At 38.7% G+C, this 20,196-nt stretch overlaps 1 protein-coding gene and 1 long non-coding RNA gene across 2 annotated transcripts; both read left to right on the forward strand.

Moving 5' to 3' along the window:
- The first annotated feature begins 3,743 nt into the window (after positions 1–3,743).
- fkbp10b (FKBP prolyl isomerase 10b) lies at positions 3,744–10,621 on the forward strand. The gene is made up of 10 exons (XM_061028854.1): positions 3,744–4,148; positions 4,390–4,535; positions 6,663–6,852; positions 7,106–7,251; positions 8,126–8,315; positions 8,449–8,594; positions 8,811–9,000; positions 9,098–9,240; positions 9,884–10,047; positions 10,148–10,621. The coding sequence occupies exons 1-10, from the start codon at positions 3,952–3,954 to the stop codon at positions 10,340–10,342; spliced, it is 1,707 nt and encodes a 568-aa protein (XP_060884837.1). The 5' UTR covers positions 3,744–3,951; the 3' UTR covers positions 10,343–10,621.
- A 7,960-nt stretch (positions 10,622–18,581) lies between these two features.
- LOC132955300 (uncharacterized) lies at positions 18,582–20,144 on the forward strand. Its single transcript, XR_009665918.1, has 2 exons — positions 18,582–18,900; positions 20,046–20,144. It is a non-coding gene; the product is annotated as an uncharacterized LOC132955300 (long non-coding RNA).
- The last annotated feature ends 52 nt before the right edge of the window (positions 20,145–20,196 follow it).

Raw genomic sequence — 20,196 nt, forward strand, 5'->3', positions numbered from 1 at the left:
ACACTATATGTCTTCATGGCCGATCTTAGCTGTAAAAAAAAAAAAAAGGATGATCCTGGTAGATTATATGCAGCTTGTAAATCATTAAAGGCTCGTAACCCATTGTCGTTATACAAGTCTTTTAAAACATGAATACCCCTGCTCCTCCAACGTGGGAAAGAGAAAGGTATATTACCAGTAAGAAGCGAGAAATTGTTGAATATAGGTGAATGATTGTGCCATTTAAGGTCTGAGTGGACATGTCTCATGACAGTACGGCAGGTTGTAAGCAGAAATGAAATTATAGGTCCAAGACGCAATTTGGCTTTTTTCAAAGGAATGTTGGAATACACTAGGTCCTGCAACCTATGAGGTCGCGAAATATTCTCCTCAATTGGTCTCCAGGCGACAGAGGAGCTAGGATTGAACCATGTAGAGAGAGGACGTAACACTAAGGACCAAAAGTACACCTTAAAATTTGGCAGGGCCAGCCCTCCCTGTATCTTCTCACGCTGGAGAGTTGTGCATTTCAAACGGGGCCTCTTAGCTTTCCATATAAATTTGGAGACTAATGAGTGAAGCCTTTCCCAATACCCTATTGGGGGAGCAAGACGGACCATAGACGAGTAAAAGTTAAGACGAGGTAGTACATCCATTTTAACTATTGATATATGAGCTTGGAGTGAGTTCGGGAGATTAGACTAGCGTTCAAAATCTTTCTCTATACGACTGTATATACCTTGAAAATTTTTCATTGCAATGGTGGCTGTAGAGGGAAAGATATCAACGCCAAGATATCTGAAACTCTTAACTATTGGTATATGTGAAGGCAGTGGAGTTAGAGAAGTAACTGAGTTCAAATGCATTAACTCCGACTTTGTCCAGTTAATTTTATATCCAGATAGCAAGCTGAATGAATCAAATGTAGAGAGCAAATAGGGTATTGAAGAGCCTGCATTGCCTACATAAAGGAGAATGTCATCAGCATACAATGATATCCGGTGCTCTGTATTGCAAAAAGTAATCGGAAGCACTAATGGATGTCGTCTTATTTTCTGAGCCAGTAGCTCAAGGGAGAGAGCGAATAACAGCGGTGACAGGGGGCAACCCTGACGAGAACCCCTAGATACTGGAAATTGGGTGGAGCAAATATTTCCTGTGCAGACCATTGCTAAAGGGTTTGCATATAAGACTTTGATCATACTAATAAACTGTCTACCTAGTCCGAATGTATCCAATGTAGTCCAGAGATACTCCCATTCTAACCTATGGAAGGCTTTCTCAGCATCGAGTGATAGAACCGAGCAGGGAGAGTCAATACTGTCTGCTGCGTGAATGATGTGCAACAGGCGACGTACATTGTCAGAAGCCAGACGGGTTTTAATGAAGCCAGTTTGATCATTATGTATTAATTTTATCAAATGTACTTCTAAACGGGTTGCTAGAGCTTTAGCATACAATTTAATATCTGCGTTCAAGAGTGAGAGAGGTCGATAATTACTGCATTGAGTCAGATCTTTGTTTGGTTTGAGCAGAACTGTAATTATGGCTGTGTTGGCACTTGAATTGAATGCACCCTTATCAATGGCTGTATTGATCATATCTAGCAGAGGTGGACCCAACTCGTCCCAAAAGAAAATATATAACTCTGGAGGAATTCCATCCCACCCGGGGGCCTTACCTTTCTTCATATTAACTAGAGCCATCTTTAGTTCTTCTAGTTTAATAGGAGTACGGAACAACTCTGATTCATTGTCAGACAGAGAAGGCAGATCGAGTCCCTGTAGAAAGCGTGAGCATGTATCAGTATTGAGTGAAATTTCAGATTTATATAGAGTAGAATAAAAAGTTTTGAATTCAGCGTTGATATCACGAGGATCACTCAAAATACGGAAAGATGTTTTAATGGCCATTATATTTGAATATTTTTCATTACTTTTTAGTTGTAGGGCTAAAAGATGGCTCCGTCTGGCTCCGTTAAAGTATTATGTTCTTCTGGTTCTGTGCATCAGAAACTCTGCTCTACGTCTCAACAAAGAGTTCAATTCCGTCTTTGTCACTGCTATTCTCCCTTGTAAGGCCTCCGAGTATGTATGTGGCTTGCTGTTGTACCTCAAGCTGGGTGAGAGTATTCTCCAGCTCAGTTATTTTGCTCAGTCTTTTTTTTATTAAGGTGAGAAGAAAATGTGATTGAGGAGTCCCTAATACAGCCTTTTATGGCATCCCATAAAAACCTGGGGTCGTCCACTGAGCTTTCATTTAAATCTATGAAGGTGTTCAGTTTTTCCTTTAAGAAAGACGCAGAAATCTTCATTTTTGAGAAGTGAAGCATTAAATCGCCAATGCGGCGCTCTAGAGGGCATGCCTAAGAGTGTGAACTGTGTCAAGACAATACTGTGATCCGATAGAGAACAGGGTTTAATTACTACAGTATGTATCTCAGAAAAAGACGCAGGCGAAGCTAATATATAATCTATTCGTGAAAAACCTCAGAATGCTTTTCAGGAGTTTTGTCGAAGTCGGAAAGCACCAATACATACTCGAATCTCCTTGGAGGAACTTTCTGTTTGTTTAGCGCCCCCTGCAGGAAAAAGTGGACCTAATTTTGTCTATAACTTTTTGTTTGTTTGTTTGTTTGTTTGTTTTTAGAAAAAGTTTCATCATGTTGTCAAAGGTTATCACTCACAAAATCTTTGCTGTTGAAAATGTAATAGAGACTGTGCAGTGTTCAGTGAATTACTTTGTCTGGCGCCTACCCTGCAGCAGCAGTTTTAGGCATGAAGAATACTTAGTAAATCTTGGGGGGGGCCTGTTGGGATAGAGGTAAGCTTGCGTGCCCCATGTTCACAAGGTTTAAATTCAATAGCATACATTGAGTTCTGTGTAACTGAAAAACAGCAAACTTGATGCAAATCAATTCAATTTGAAATAACTGAAAATGAATATTCCCTTTACTGTGATTAATGAGTGATCACAGATTATGATACCTCCTTCATTTGTTTGTGTTTTTATATCTGGGTCGTGGGCATTTGGGCATTTCTTCTGTATAATAGTTTTGTACTCTTATTTTGAAGAGTTGCAAATATAATGCATTGTTCTGTGCTAGATAAGTGACACAGATGCTTTTTTCTTTTCAATTTTGGCTGTTTTTTTTTTCCTCAAGTAATTTGGAATTCTTAGAAACAGTGTTGTCCATTTTCACATGATGAAGTCTATGGCTGCTGGGCCGGAAGAGAGATTTTCTTCTGGCTTTATTGGGCCCCACAATTCAGTCTACTCTGCTACTTTAGAGCAGTTCACAACATTAATGAAAACGATGAAAGTTTGGGGCTGCCATGCTCCTTTACGGCTCCGAGAGGGAGAGGCGGGTCTCTGAGAAGTACCCTGAAGTTGTATACTTAACAGCGGAATTAGAGTCAAGTTACACTACACCATAGACGGTTTGCCTTTCAAAATAAAAGTAGAAATTTACAAATTTTAAAGGACAAAAATAGCTTACACTAGGCTATTTATTTTTGTTGTCACCAGAATTAAACTATCATCTACCCCAAATCCCATGTGCAGGCTGCAGTCACTTTATTGTCGGAAGTAGCACTAAGAAACATGCTCCAAATGATCTAACTTGATCCTTCAACGTAGTCCTGCAAAACTTCCTCTCTACTGGGATTGTCTTTTATTTTTTAAAGGAAGTAATGGGCTCTTCGTATTGTTGTTTCCTTAACAGCGGCGCTTCCCACTCCGAGCTCAGACATCCTTCTGGTTAAAAGTCCTCCCTGCAACCTGGAGATTGTCCACGTTTACAACCTTCAGACACAACTCTCCTGCTCCACATCAGCAGCCCAGCTCATCTGCGCAAGGCACGCAGAACTCTGCAGGACTCTTAATTTATTTATTTAGTGTCTATAGTTTTTTTTAGCCGTCTATTATTTTTTTTATCCCTAAAATCTATTTGACGTGTTTCTGCAAAAAAAAATGTTTGCCCGCTGCATTCTCCTTTTCCTCTTCTTTTCGTGGTCTTCCGTGGAGTGTAATCCAAGCCCTGTGCTTGGAGATGTAGTCGTGGACAGATACTTCATACCCAAAGTCTGTGCTAGAGAGTCCAAAAATGGAGATTATGTCCGCTATCACTACAACGCCTCATTTGTGGACGGGAAAGTATTTGATTCGAGGTAAGTTTGGTCCTAAATTCTTATTGCATTCATTTCAGTTTTCTACTTGCAAGATGAAACGGTGACGCAGAGGCCATTAAGTGATTGCAAACTTTGAGTGGACTTTCAGAGTTGTTTTTTTTTAGGAAGTCAGTATTACACATAGGATGTACATGCATGTCTGATATTATCCGTGCTTCGAACAGCTGACCCACTTCTAACGTTGCCTTTGTCCGTGTGAACATTCTGTTTCCCCTTGCAGCCATCAGAAAGGAGAGGCCAAGGTGGGCCTCATCGGGGAGGGTCGGCTCCTCGCTGGTATTGATAAAGGTCTGCAGGGCATGTGTGTGAACGAGCGCAGGACCATCACCGTCCCTCCTCACCTGGCGTACGGCAGCACCGGTGCAGGTAACTTCTACCGATGTCACACAAGTGAATGACGAGTGTTGGGATTTCTGTTTTAACAAACTTTTTAACTGAATGTTCCAGTTTATTCAGTGGTAATTAACATTTTTTTATTTTAAGGAGTCAGTCCTTATCAAAAACACTTAAAATACATTCATAGGACTACATTTCAGTAGACTTCATTTAATATGATCAAAATTATCAAACATAGTTATGGCAGTATTTAACATATAAGATATAAATGTAGATCTTTGGGGCTAAAAAAAAAGCCAAAACTTATTTTTATTTCAAAACCTTTTTATTTAATTTCCCATGCTCCTTCATTTTAGAGTTTGAATTTCAATAAAATGCAATGTGGCAATAAAAAAAACCTGTTAAATGACCATGGGGGAGGAGCTATAGCGAGGGATGATGGCAGTGATATTAGCCTCAATAGTGGTATCGTAAGATAAAGTGTTTATTCTACAAAAATAACACTTTTGCTTATGTTACTTTAGATAACAATATGTATTGCAATGGAATTAAATGTGAAGGGGAACACAGAGTTATAGTTAAGTTTCATGACAATTCAACATGCTATTAGTGAGAAAGTTTCAACCACAACCATAAATGCTAATGCTAGATTAAAGGTCACATATTATACCCCTTTTCAACGAATTTAAATAAATCTCAGAGATCCCTTAAACACGTATGTGAAGTTTCTTGCTAAAAATTCATGCTGATCCTTTATTTTATCATTCCTTTAAATTCCTCATTTTCAGCTCCACTCAGAACAGACTGTTTCTGTGTCTGTAGCTTTAAACGCAAGTGAGCTGTGTTTAAACACGCCCCTCTCTGGAAAGGAATGTGGCTTTGGCTTTCTCGCACATGTCCTATTGTTTACAGTGGAAAAGTGTACTCAGATGGCAGTACACACACCTATATGTGAGAGTGCCGCTCGGGGGAGGGGTGTCCTTTGTAATGTCATAAAGAGATAACCCCCAAATGGCCTGTTGTAGAGCAGGCAAAAGACAGAAAAAATGGACTTTTCTTATAATTGGGGGGTTTGTAGACAAGCTAGAGACACATTAGTGTTCGAAAAACATGATAAAGTGTACTTTGCATAATATGTGACCTACAATTCTACAATTCTACAATTCACTGAGCAGACGCTTTTTTCAAATAAGGAAACTTTTTTACAAAATGTAATGGATTGAGGGATGTTCCAAGCAAATCATTTCATAGTTGATGAAACAAAATTTCAGTTCTGACGAGTCAACTAGTCTAAGGATACGAAAATACTTAAGAAAAATGTGGAAATTCAGAAAAATTGGTTAGTGGTCAGTGCACGCGCCCCATGTACCGAGCCTACAGTCCTCCGGGCGGCCAGCTCGGTTTCGAATCCCTGTGCCTCCTTTTCCGGCATGTCATTCCCCACTCTCTGTCTCCCTGATATCTGTCCACTGTCCTATCTCTTCAATAAAGGCACACAAATGCCCCCCCATGTTGAAATGAGATGAGAAAGCCATCCAGATTGGGCAGACAATCATTTCATCTGCGGGCACTTTTTCAACTTTTTCCCAATTTTCTAATTCAAAATACTACCAAACCTTGCTGCTCCTACTAGCCGTTCAATGTGCTTGTTTACATCTGGGCAGTAGAGCCAGGAGGGGAAGTCCCATTGACCAGAGCTACAGCCCCAGCTAGTGGCGGTTTGCTGCATTACAGCTCAAACACCATTTAACTGGCATAATGGGTCTACATTGAAAAAAAATATTATTAGTTTAACCAACTAGTAATTCTGGTGCCGACTAGTTAGGGTGAAGACATTTAATTGGTTAGTTGACTAATCAAGCACATCCCTAATGGAAGTCCGATCAATCATTCTTATAACTTGGTCTTGACGTAATTTTGATATCTAACGACATACAGTTATCTTACTTACTTATTTAGAAAGCCAGTAGTCATGTATCTATTCAAAAGCAATTCATAACACATTTTGAGTGAGCTATAACCTCAAATTCTCCTTAATTTTCCAGCAGTTTTGCTCATTTAAAGAAACCCAACAATTTGGTGTGTTACTCATGGATTATAGTGTTTGTGTTTACCGTGAAAAAGCTCCTTTGACCTTTTATTTAACTTTGTTTACAGGCGAAGTGGTTCCTCCAGATGCCACCTTGGTGTTTGACATCCAAATGATGGATCTGTGGAACAAAGCTGACCTGGTTGTGACAAAGACCATCACCACTCCCAAAGATTGCAAACGCTCTGTGATGCGCACCGACTTTGTGCGTTACCACTTTAACGGCACTCTGCTCGATGGCACCGTCTTTGACTCCAGGTGAATTCTTGCTCGGACAAGAGTAGTTGACGGGATTTCCTGTCAAGAGTATTTAATAAATTGACAAGCTTTGATGTACCAATGAAGAAAGCTATGAAATTGTAAAACAAGTACCACTCTTTGTGCAGAAGTCATAGATTAAATCACATTCTTGTCTAGAATTGAAACCCTCTGTATGACAGCTCTGTGTTTACACTTGTGTTATCCAGGTGTGTTGTGTGTTTGACTTTGCGCTTGTATGAGCCCTACGTAGCTACACAAGGAAGCAGACCCACGACTCCCTAGTGGGCGAGGGCTGGCTGGTCAAGGGCCTGGATGAAGGGCTGCTGGGCATGTGTGTGGGAGAGATCAGAAATATTGTCATCCCGCCCTTCAAAGCCTACGGAGAGAAAGGATCAGGTCAGTAATAAACTAACTGCAGCAAACAGCAAAATTGAAACCATGGTTGAACTGAAAAAGCTTATGAAGGAGAGGCTAGATTATGTTTTTCTAGTTTGCAATCAAACCCTGCTTCTCCAATCAGCTGATAGATTGATAAAATAGTGTTAGCAGAACTTTCAAATGAAAGCGCCCCCCTGTGGAGTCTTTTGGGTTTGTTTACATGTATGAGGAGGACACACAAACATTTTTTATAAAGTAGTGGTAACAATTTAAATAATTTAAAAAACTTTGCAAATGATAAAAAATCTAAATTTATCATGTTCGATATGCCTTGAGGAAGAAGTGGTCAAAACACTGATGATGTAAACATGTGATTTTTGGTTTAAAAGTGACTTGATGGAAAACTTTTGTAGTATAAATACAGTATACTACACCAGGTTTGCAGGACAAGGGCAATGGCAAAATAATCCAACAAAATATTTATCTAGAAACCTGAGAAAAATACAATATGTTTAAAATGAGCAGTTCTTTTGTTTTTAAATACTTAGCAAGAGACACCAGCACAAACACAATGTAACATTAAACAAACAGAAAGTAAAAGGTTATCATGGGTACATTCAAAGGTATACTCTATGCATTGTTTTGCTCATCTTATGTGTTAATGTACATATCTTGTTCCATTATTGTTTTTAATGTTTAGCCTTTGGCTTTCTCAGATTTCCTTAAACGGCTGGAGAATATTTACCTTGTTCAATCAAAGTCGTTCAATTGTGTCCTTCCAAGACCAAATTTGGTGACATGATAATCATTATATTATGTTCTGTTAAGTGAATGGATCAAATACTCCAAAGACGCCTGGATGAAACAACTAATTGTTTAACTCTTCAACCAGGCACAGAGATCCCCGCTCAGGCGACCCTGGTGTTTGATGTCTTGTTGGTGGACATTCATAACCCCAAGGACAACCTGACCATTGCGGAGCAGGTCATCCCCGAGTCATGCACACGCAAGTCTGTGGTTGGTGATTATGTCCGTTACCACTACAACGGTACTTTCCTAAACGGGGTCACCTTTGATACAAGGTACAAAACTGCTGATGATATTTAATTTCTCAACACAACAGATACATTTTTTTTTTTTTTTTTTTAAACTCGAGAAGTGATATTAAAATCAAACCTAACCTTTTTTTTTGTGTGTGTGTTTGTCTGTCAACAGCTACCAGAGGAACAGCACATACAACACCTACATCGGGATGGGGTATGTGATAGCAGGCATGGACCAGGCTCTGATTGGAGTCTGCACTGGAGAGAGGAGGAGGGTCACCATCCCTCCACACCTGGCGTACGGAGAGCAGGGAGCAGGTACGTTACCGAGGCTTTTCCCTGCAGCCTGTTTGATGAAGGTCAACAAATTGCACTTGACTTGATAAAAAATACTCAATAAATAATATGCCAGAATAAATACATTTATGAGAAGTTCAATCTGTAGGTTCCTGAATGAGCTGTGAATCAAGATGCATGTAATTGAAAAAAAAACCGGAGTTACCATAAAGATGAAATATCCATCCCTCTGTTCAGGTAACGTCATCCCCCCTTCTGCCGTTCTGTTGTTTGACATTCACGTCATCGACTTCCACAACCCAAATGACACTGTGGAAATCCAGATCACACACAAACCTGAGCTGTGTAACGAGACGACGGGAGTGAACGACCACGTGCGCTACCACTACAACTGCACCCTGGTGGACGGCACTCCACTCTTCTCTTCGTGAGTCATCCACACATATTCTTAACGCTAATATTTTGGTACATTTCTAGAGCAGCATTATTCCAGCGGTCAAATATGTGGCACACTTCATCCTCAGACATGACTATGAGAACGTTCAGGATACAGTGTTGGGGGCAGACAAGGTGATTGACGGGCTGGATGAGGGCTTGAGAGGCATGTGTGTGGGAGAGAGGAGGCTGATAACGGTGCCGCCTCATCTCGGCCACGGAGAGAAAGGAGGTAAGATTTCTGCTTAGCTTCATAGAAACTTAGAGCTCTGACACACTGCCACACTGTGCTCTTCTCTATCATAAAGAACATTATTTCATTTTTTTGTCGAGAGAATACACAACCTGATTTACAATCCTCTGACAGCTAGTATGAGGCTGCATGTCAAACCTGCTAAAACCCTGGAGTGAAGAATGTATAAATATCAAAATCTTCTTTTGTTTGTAATTTATAATATTTTTAGTCAAAAGCAACACGTTTGCCTTGTTTTTGAATTTGTCCTTATTTGTGTCTACTTCTTTGACTCACTGTTTTGCATTTTACTGAAATATTTGATAACCTCTTATCAGCTGCCATATAGTTCTTTATTTGAACGTGTACATTTTTCACAAATGTTTCACATATTCAGCATTTTAGCACAGATTTGTTTACTTACAAATCAATCAAAGCAAAACCCCACAGAGCACCAAATAATGAGCTAATGACAAAAAAGTTCAAGCTCTGACTGAAAAGGTTTCTTACAATGTCTACCCTTCTACCAACAGAATTGTCACTAACAATAGACACCATCTAGACAACATTTTAAAAGGAAGTTGTGAAGATAATTTCACAGGTAATAAGACAAACAGTGTTTTCCTTGCTTCCTATCCACCAGCCAGTGGAGTGCCAAGCAGTGCTGTGCTGCTCTTCGACGTTGAAATGGTGAGCTTCGATAAGGGTGTGCCGCCAGGTTACCTGTTTGTGTGGCTCCAGGACAGCCCTGCTGACCTGTTTGAAGCTCTCGACAACAACAAGAACAAAGAGGTGGCCCAGGAAGAGGTTTGTTGATCTTTTTTAATAAAGAACTTACCATCAATGATCTATTGTAATTTTGTTTTTATTAATGTACTCTGATGTTGCTCTTTTATTCTTTTTTTAGTTTGGAGAATTCATCAAGCTGCAGGTGGCAGAGGGCAAAGGTCGTATCAGGCCTGGGCTGATCATGGATCAGGTTATTACCGACATGTTCCAAAACCAGGATAGAAATAAAGACGGCGTGATCACAGCTGAAGAACTCAAACTGAAGGTCGACGAGGACAGGGAAAGGGATGAAGGAAAGCATGACGAGCTGTGATGATCATAAATGCTTTCATTCTCTCTCAGGGAAAAACCCAAACACCTTAAAAACAAGCAACTTCCCCACACAGTATCATGGTTTAATACTTTCTGCACCACATTGAAATGTCTTCCGAATTTTTGTCGTATGAATTACCAAGAAAATAATGCAAAGAATTATTTTTATTGAGTTTTATATTGTATGTTTGTTTTTGATTGTTGTATTTTAGAAAACGAAACAAGCACCTTCATTTGTCCCTGAAAGATTGATTGATTAAAAGGTTTGTTAGAAAAAGGAGATTGTTTTCTTATTATTTTTCTATTCCCGCTAAATTCAAGGGGCTCGAGCAGCAGGGGGAATTTTTGTGGTTTAAAATTTCAGAAAGTTTCTGAAAATCCAGAATATTTGGGGGGTAAATTCCCAATCTTGTGTTCCCTACTTACAACAATCTTATATAATTGTACCCCCAAATTTCTTGTCAGAGTTTCTGAATAGTTCCTAAAACTTCTGAAAAGTTCTATTAAAAATGTGTATTTCCCAATGTTTAGGTGGTTAGCAGCAGGAAGCTTTGACTTGCAAACCTCATCCAAGTTTTATCTTAATGTACAGCATCATTACTACATGTTCACTACTACCATGTTGCAGGCACATGAAGTAACATTTACTCTGATTTTGTAAATTGCAAACAAAAGTTTTGAAAAATTTCAAATGAAAGTTCTATGAACATTTCAACGGTCTAAAATATTCAGTGGAAGGCGACTTACAAAATCAAATCAAAACATTTCTGTATGTATCCAAAAGTTATGTGCAAAACTTCCCGAAAGTTTCTTAAAATTTCCAAACAAAAAGTTTAAATTTCGAAAGAAAGACTCCCAAAAAACTTCCAATTAGAATTACCAAAAGTTTCAGGAAGTCTGGACCAACTTAAATTAAAAAACATTGTGAGCTCCTGAAAGTTTCCACAAAAATTCCCATTAAATTATGCTCAAAAATCAAAAAAATTACAATGAATAATTTTGATAAAATAAAATAAAAAAATTCAGAAGAATTTCCTCAAATTTCAGATGAAAGGCTCCTTAAATTCAGTCGGTCAGTCCCACTTTCCCCCCAGCTTGGACACCCATGTCCATGCATCCAATACGTCACATGACTTCACGTTCGTGATTTAGGATTTATCACCATAGAGATATGGCCTAAACGCTCATATTTTCATTTAAAGGTTACCAAACCAAAGCAGAGCTAGCTTACATTTTTAGCATTGCCTGTGTCCACTGCAGCAGAAGTGGTCTTGTGTCTCCTCTCTAGTTAAACTAAACAAAAAGTTTTGATAATCTTACAAACAATAATGCAAAGTCTTTAAAGATAAAAAAAAAACTGCATTCAGAACTTTGCAAATAAATAAATATAGTTAATGCAACAAAGTGTATTTGACTATAGGTTACATGAGTATTTTCAGGTGGACTACAGGACTTGAGTAAAAGTACTGGTAATTGGTTAATATACTTTGACATAATCAACAGTGGTATCTTGTTGCACTGTATAAAAATATTTTAAACCAGCTGTGAGCCATATTCTCTTTTTCACTATTTTTACTACTAAAGCTTCTCACCCTGACAGTTCAAAATACACGTCGACGTTTTGACGTTCAATGGAAAAACACTGATACACCATCAATGGGGATTCACATCGTTGTACTGTGTATGGCTCTAGTTTACAGTCATGTGATCCTTATCCCAACATTTAGTTACAAGGATCTGCTGCCAGAAGAGGGCGCTATTACATTGACATATAAATCAGTTAAATGAAGTGCCGTGCATGTTGTACAATAAATCATCTTAATCTCTTTTGTTTTGCTTGAACACACTTTAAAGTTACCTTACATTTGAAGAAGGAAGCAGACTGTGCTCTGTCTTTACTGGTGATGTTAAAGTCTGTATTGTATCCTGACCCAGACATCACTATTGTTGCCATGTGCAAAAAGTGTAAACAGACTAAAAAAGTGTTAAAACAATTGTTATTTTAATCAATGGTTTCCTGTAATTGCTTTACAGACATTACTGAACCAGGCTGTCAGCGGGTCTCAGCTTGACTCAAGTGACTTGTTCAGTCAAGCTGAGACCTGCTGGTTAGACTCGTGTCTCAGTTTATTCCGGCAGACTTTCAGATATTTGCTCTAAGCAAAGGGAGGACTGAATCTAATCTGCTCGTCAAATAGGGAAGGTCAGCAGCTCGGGCTGTAGAAGAAGAAATGTATCTCAGGGAATCCAAATGGGAAGACTTTCTCCTGTGCACATATCTTGCGTAGTTATGTTTTAAAAATATATTAATAATACAACATTTAACTTAAAAAATGATTGTGTTGTATTATAGATTAAGATATTCCAGAATCAAAGTAGTTTATTCTAAAGCTGGCAATTCTTTATAGGTAGTAACAAATTTAGCCACTTGTGTTGAGCTTTTAGCTGGTGATGTAACAGGCTGAAACTAATATTGATGCCTATTTATGATTTTAAAGCAAACAAGACCATCAACAACATTAATGATTTGTTTCCAAATTGTTTCATTTTAAATGTCTAAAAGCTGTGCACTGGTTAGTTGTCAGATGAAGTGACGCTGCCAAGACAGGCAGAGGTTCTTGATGACTGATACGTTTGACTGTTAAATTAAAGCAGATTGAAAAAACAAAACACTACTTTCAACTGTATTTTACAAAATCATCAACAGTATGAGTGGTACAACTTTGTCCATAGGGGCCGCCAAAATCAACACAATAAATGTTCCTTGTGTGAGCTTTTCGAAAATATTCCTTTTTTACAAAAGAGAACATTTAACATTTTTGAATGTATTATCTTTACAGTGATTTATTGCTGCCTTTAGTTAAATAGTACAAGTTAAAACCTTTTACAGCACAGCTCTGCACTTAACCTTGTTATTTTAACTCCTTTTGCATTTTTATACAGATACGTTTAGATGCATGAGTCTTGATGTTTTTGCTTTTCAGCCCTTCTGCTTCGGTGGTTTTTTCTAGAGGAAGCCCTGAGTCGAGGGTGCTGAGGGGAATGATTGGCACTGCAACCTTTGCTCAGTTGGCACAGTCTCCCTCCCTGAACACCCTGCCCTTACTTTAATAACAGACGTCGTTGTCGGGAACAGCAGGTTGGGTGGGGTTATGGACGGCCATATATGAGTGACTTTGGACTTACTGTAAGCAGGAGAACATAGAGGCAATTATTGCGGTGTGTTGCACCTCTGTTGACTCTCTTCATAGCAACATGTTCATAAAACCTGCTGCTGAAAAATGCTCTACCTTGTCGATGTCTTAACAAACAGGAATAGAGTGTTTCATAATAAGCTGCACTCCTATTCACATGTCAAACATTAACGTTTGGTGAAGTTAATATTCTTTAAATGATTTTTGTTGCTGAGTAGCCAAGCAAACAGTAAGCAGTGTAACAATTTCTATGTATGTCTATATTTTCATCCAAGAGGAGTTGCTGACAACAGACATTTTGACTTATAAGAGAGCACAGGTGAGACTCAGAACATTGTATCATTGATAGGTACTGGCAGGCTATGTACCAAAGTCATTTAAAGTAGCAGTAATCAAACCTCTACTCAAAAAACCTACTCTAGATTCAGGAACTCTAGCTAACTGCAGGCCTATATCCAACCTTCCTTTTATCTCAAAGATCCTGGAGAAAGTGGTAGCTAATCAACTGTGTGACTTTCTCCATGACAACAGTTTATTTGAGGAGTTTCAGTCAGGATTTAGAGTCCACCATAGCATTGAGACTGCACTAGTTAAAGTTACAAATGATCTACTTCTAGCTTCAGACAGGGGACTTCTCTCTGTGCTCGTCTTGTTAGATCTTAGTGCTGCTTTTGACACTATCGACCATCAAATCCTATTACACAGACTAGAACATTTACTTGGAATTACAGGGACTGCTTTAAGTTGGTTTGAATCCTACTTATCAGACCGATCTCAGTTTGTACATGTTAATGATAAGTCCTCTATGTACACCAAAGTTAGCCATGGAGTGCCACAAGGCTCAGTGCTTGGACCAATTCTCTTTACATTATATATGCTTCCTCTGGGAAATATTATGAGGAAACACTCCATACAGTTTCATTGTTATGCAGATGATACTCAGCTTTATGTATCAATGAAGCCCGATGGCACCAGTCAGTTATGTCAGCTAGAAACGTGCCTTAAGGACGTTAGGACCTGGATGACCAGAAATGTTTTGCTACTTAACTCAGAAAAGACTGAAGTTATTGTGCTATAGGCCCTAAAAACCTCAGAGAGACTTTTTCTAGTCCTCAATGACATCAGCCTGGCATCTAGCACCACTGTTAGGAATCTAGGAGTTCTATTTGATCAAGATATGTCCTTTACCTCTCACATCAGGCAAATTTCATGAACAGCCTATTTTCACCTTCGTAATATATCCAAGATCTGGAATATCCTGTCACAAAATGATGCAGAAAAACTAGTTCATGCATTTGTTACCTCCAGATTGGATTATTGTAATTCTCTCTTGTCAGGGTGCTCTGGTAAGTCTCTAAAGACTCTTCAACTAGTCCAGAATGATGCAGCTCGTGTACTGACTAGAACTAGGAAAAGGGACCACATTACTCCTGTGGTGGCTTCTCTGCACTGGCTCCCTATACAGTCTAGAATAGAATTCAAGATCCTTCTTCTCACCTACAAAGCTCTAAATGTCCAGGCACCATCTTATCTTAAGGAGCTACTAGTGCTGTACTGCCCCTCGAGAACATTACGATCCCAGAATGCAGGCCTGCTAGTGGTATCTACAGTCTCTAAGTGTACTATGGGGGGTAAAGCCTTCAGTTATCAGGCTCCTCTCCTCTGGAATCGCCTTCCAGCCGGGGTCCGGGAGGCAGACACAGTCTGTATTTTTAAGAATAGACTTAAAACTTTCCTTTTTGATAAATCTTATAGTTAGGACTGGTGCTAGTGTAGACCAGCTCCTAGTTATGCTGCTATAGGCTTAGACTACCGAGGGAACTGGCCTTGAGCTCCTCTCTCTCTCTCTCTCTGTGCATATACATTACATCATATTACTGCATGTATCTATCTGTAAATCTCAGTCACTAACCACCTACTTTCCTGGGAGCTCTTGAGCTCTCTTAGGCTCCTCGAGATCGTTGGTTGACGGCCTGCCAGAAACCCCCCCCCCCCACCTCCTTGCTCCCTGTCCCTCTTCCTGCATTTTATCCCATCTGTCCCCCTATCCCCTTCCAAGCTCGGCGCAGTCTTGGCTGTGAAGGCTGTTTCTTCATGAGCCGGGGATCCAGCCGAAGATTTCTGCCTTTTAATGAGGCAGTTTTTTCTTACCACTGTAACTTTTGCTGCTTTGCTAAAGTGCTCATGATGGATAGGCCGGGTCTTTGTAATATAGCAATAAGTAAGGTCTTTTACCTGCTTTTTGTAACATAACAATGACTATGGTCTTTTTACCTGCTCTTTTGTAATGTTAACAGACAAAGAGTAAGGTATTTTATCTGCTTTTTGTAAAGTTTCTCGAGATAACACTTGTTATGAGTTGACGCTGTACAAATAAAAATTGATTGATTGATTGACACCTGTAGTATACCCATTGTGACATGTTTATGTCTTCAGTCAAAGAGACCTTAGCCCCACTTTTACATCTCATACCTGACCGGCTTGATTCATAAAACCAGGATTATTCTCAACAAATTTCTTATTTCTTCACCATAAACATAAGGGAATCTAAGGAAGAAAAGTAAAACAGATGTTGTGTACAGTAAAGCAATGGGTCTCATGGGAATTGTGGTCTTAACAGTATTATTGATGTCAGGACATGGTCCATGTTGAGTAAGGATGTTTTTTCCTGCTTAATGCTAATAACAAATGTTTGCTATAATTATAGTATATTTGAAATTACAATGTATATAGCTGGAGTTTCAGTCTTTTTTCCCACAGTATTTTTTGAAAATGAAGTAAAGCCATCTGCGAAACCAAGCCTGACCCTCAATGTTTGGGAAAATGTTAGCTTTCAGCCAAATGAAGGGAGAGCGAGCAAATTCAGATTAGAAAATATGTAAAATAAGCACCATGATGTCTCCTTAAAGTCCTTCTTTTAAGGGGGAAAAAACCTTGAAACATTTACTGTAATCACTGCAGAGGAAGCATCTTTAAAAAGATAGTGGCATCCCAATTAAAATTCCATAAGAGAACTCATGTGTGCTATTCAATAGTTTGACATGAAGATTAAGAACAACACCATTTGAATTACACAACAAAACCTAAATCCCTAAAAGTTTCCCAGTCTGACATTAAAGCCTGGAGGGCCTTAAGCCTTTTTGAATTTTAATGAAAGTAAAACTGAAGTCATCGTGTCTGGACCCAGTGGGGCTGATGCCCCTCTTATGGATCTGGGCTATTTGCAACGTTGCCCTAAAAGCCACAGTATTTAAACTCTGGTTAAATCTAGTTTTTTACCATCTGAGAATACATTTCGTGAGTGATTCATGCTTTTATCTCAGCCCGTTTGGACTACTGTAATTTATGTTGGCATTAACCAGGCTTAATTCATAATTACAGTAAGCCCAGAATGCTGCAGCTCGTCTTTTTACATGTACCCTGTACATATACAACCTCACCTGACCTCCCTTTTTGTGCCTTGTAGAGATAGGACAGTGGACACAGTCAGAAATCAGGGAGAGAGAGAGAGTGGGGAACGACATACAGGAAAGAAGCCACAGGGCGGATTCGAACCTGGCTTTTATTAGTTTTATGTTTTTATGTGTTTTATATTTTTTAAGTGCTTTTATGGTTTTTTTTGGTGGTTTTTATATTATATTTCTGCTTTTTATGTGTACAGAATTTAAGAATTCAAGTTTAAAAAGTTTATAAATGAAGTGGAATGGATTGGATTAAAACAACGTGCTTATTTCACAATACAAAAAAACATTCCCTGTTTTTATCTATGAACCATTCTGTCATTTTTCCACTGATGCCCATGATGACGTTTAAATGTCGCAAGAGGGAAGCCATGTTAAAACAGACATATACGACCGGGATCAAAGTCAACTTGGAAACTTGGAGATAAAATCCTTTTATGGCTGTTGATAGGACGATAGCTTCATTCTTGTTAAAATGGGAAAGCATTTTAAAGCATGACTACAGACTACATTTCTTGTGAGGAAAGTATTAAACAGACTTTGATATATTTCACATTTGAACTTGTTAAAGTCTTGCTAACTTTTTTTTCCACAACTGTTTGTACTGAGATCATTTTATCTAACATCTTATGACGTTCATGCTGTCCTTGGTCCCACCCAGTTTTTATTGGCCCCCTCATTTCCTGATAACATTTGTTGTTGAATGTAGGTGAAGTGAGACATTGTTGAAGTTCTGAGACAATATGTTTACACCTTTGTTAGGTTACTTCATGGAAACAGCTTCTTCTGGGGTGTTGTGGGGGCCTTTTAAAACCTGTGAAAAAAACAGAGTATATGAGTTGTCTCAAGGTTGTTCAATAAATTCATAAACTCTTGGAGGAATGTTATCTTTGACCCTCCTTTTCCTCATTGCCCCATATCAGTAACTTATGCAGCCTAATGCGGAGAAGAACATTATAATCAGATATTTTTATTCTAAAAAGAAACTGAACCTTGGATGCAATACATATTTTTTCAATGATAAAGCTGAATTCTACTGTTTTTGTTTTGTTTTGTTATCTGTAGATTTGAGCAAACTCTGTTAAAAACGTTTACAGCTGTGGAGATAAAGTTCAGTCAGGAAATATGTTCGTGCCACTTGTGTTTAGTGTGTGATATCACGCTATCATAATAACATTTGTCTGTTAATGTTTTCCTCTGATTTGGAACAGAGTCTTGACTTGAGTGGACGTTTGCTCCAAAGGTGGTTTGATCCAGGCACACTGCAGATACAGGACATGACATATATGTGCCTATTCATATAATCTTAACATTTATTACTTAATGGCAGAGGCCGATGCTTCCTGTTGTGTTTCTCATCAGCTGGGTCCAATATAAATCCAGATATTAATATAATTTTGTTTAGCCTTTATGGTTTTCAAATTTATCCAAATTGGTCCAACTGTTGCTCTAACTGGTTGCATGAGTGTTAGCAATAACTGTGAACAACATTAATAACATGAATTTAAATAATAGTGCTGAATGCTATGTGAAAAATGACCATGATCATGCCCATATAAAAAAAAGCCTTGTGATCCATGACACACTTTCCTGAAATTAACACAAACAACGTGATTTAACCATGTCTATGTCATGGAAGACTACTAAACCCATTCTTCTTTTCTGGGCCAGGACATGTACTTTAGCACAGTGCCGCCCTCTGAGGAGTGGCTAATGATTAAAACATCCAGATGAGGACACCTCAGCTCTAAACAGCCAAGGTTTTAACGCGAGTGGTGAGCCATCCACTCACAGTCCTGATTGGCTTTTTTCCCCCTGTGTTTACATTTAATCCTTAAATTTTATTCCAATGGCTCCAAACTTCAAACTCTTCTCACTCATTTGGCTAGTTGCAGCCTGTCTTGGTAAGTAAGCCCTTAAGATTTTATTTAACCTTAAATGCTAAATTATTTCAAATCTCTGAAAAGGAAATTGTACAGGTGATTAGAAGTTGGGGGGTTGTGTGTTTTTTTAAATTACATCTTTAAAATCAAGATAACAATTAATTATTCAAGTAATTCCTGACAACCATTTTTACCTGACAGTTTGGTTTGGTGCACACACAACCAAATGTGAATGACTACAGTACCTTATTGTTGCAGATAATTTAAATTACCTTATGACCATTTTTGCTAACTTCCCTTTCTTTCTAAGTCTGTTGCAGTCAGGGAAGTCTCCCTCTCTTCCCCGTAACACCTCTTGTCTGGTTAATGCTTTACTTAAAGTCCTAAATGAGCTCAGGGAGACTGTTACAGGAAGGGTGAGGGACCTGTTTTTTGTTTCCAGGCTCATGAATGGGCAAAAATCATGTAATCTGGATACTTTAAAAGGACGTACACATACAAGTGTGTTTTAGTTTTAATGAATTGTTGGACAGTTTTCTCAAACAATAATTCAACCTGAATTTGGAAATTATTCATCTCCAACCCGTTTTGGCATGAATTACAGGATTGAGACAGTCCGATCATGATCTTAATGTCTTCCAAATCTTGATTTTTACCTCAGTACAAATATGTACATGTGCCTGTTATTGGGCAGAAGGCTGCAACGTATTAAAGGAGAAACTCTGATAACAATGAAACCAGTGGATCTGTTATTCGGGCTATATGTAGGAGTAAAACATAACATTCCACTATTCTCAGCTTTAAACACAGTGAACAGTCTGGTTTTTTTCTCACAATTTTTATATAAGATATGGCAGGGGTTAAGCCCCCCCAGGATCTGCCCTTTGTTAGACTGTACAAAATTGTACCTTGGCTTCTGTCAACAATTTAGGATGAGGCTAAACTTTCATTGTTTGTTTTCAAACTGATACATCAGTATAATTTCTTCCTCTCATCTATGATGTCTTATAGATTGCATTGCCAATGCAAGAAAAATCTGTTAAATATGTTATTTTAGTGCAGTAGTATTTTCCTTCTGTTTAATTTGTCAGTATGTCACATTCAGCAGTTGATGAAAAAACTATTGGCAGGTTATCAATGATCAGTGCTACAATTTGCTGCTATAGCCATCCTTTCCTCAAGCAACAACTGAAGCTGATGTGTGTCCATCCACAGCACCTCAAGAAACAACAGCCGCTGATGGTACACCAGTCCCACCAACTCAAGCAACAACAGCCGCTGATGGTACACCAGTCCCAACACCTCAAGCAACAACAG

The sequence above is a fragment of the Labrus mixtus genome, chromosome 21, assembly GCF_963584025.1.
Source record: "Labrus mixtus chromosome 21, fLabMix1.1, whole genome shotgun sequence".
Classification (NCBI taxonomy): domain Eukaryota; kingdom Metazoa; phylum Chordata; class Actinopteri; order Labriformes; family Labridae; genus Labrus; species Labrus mixtus.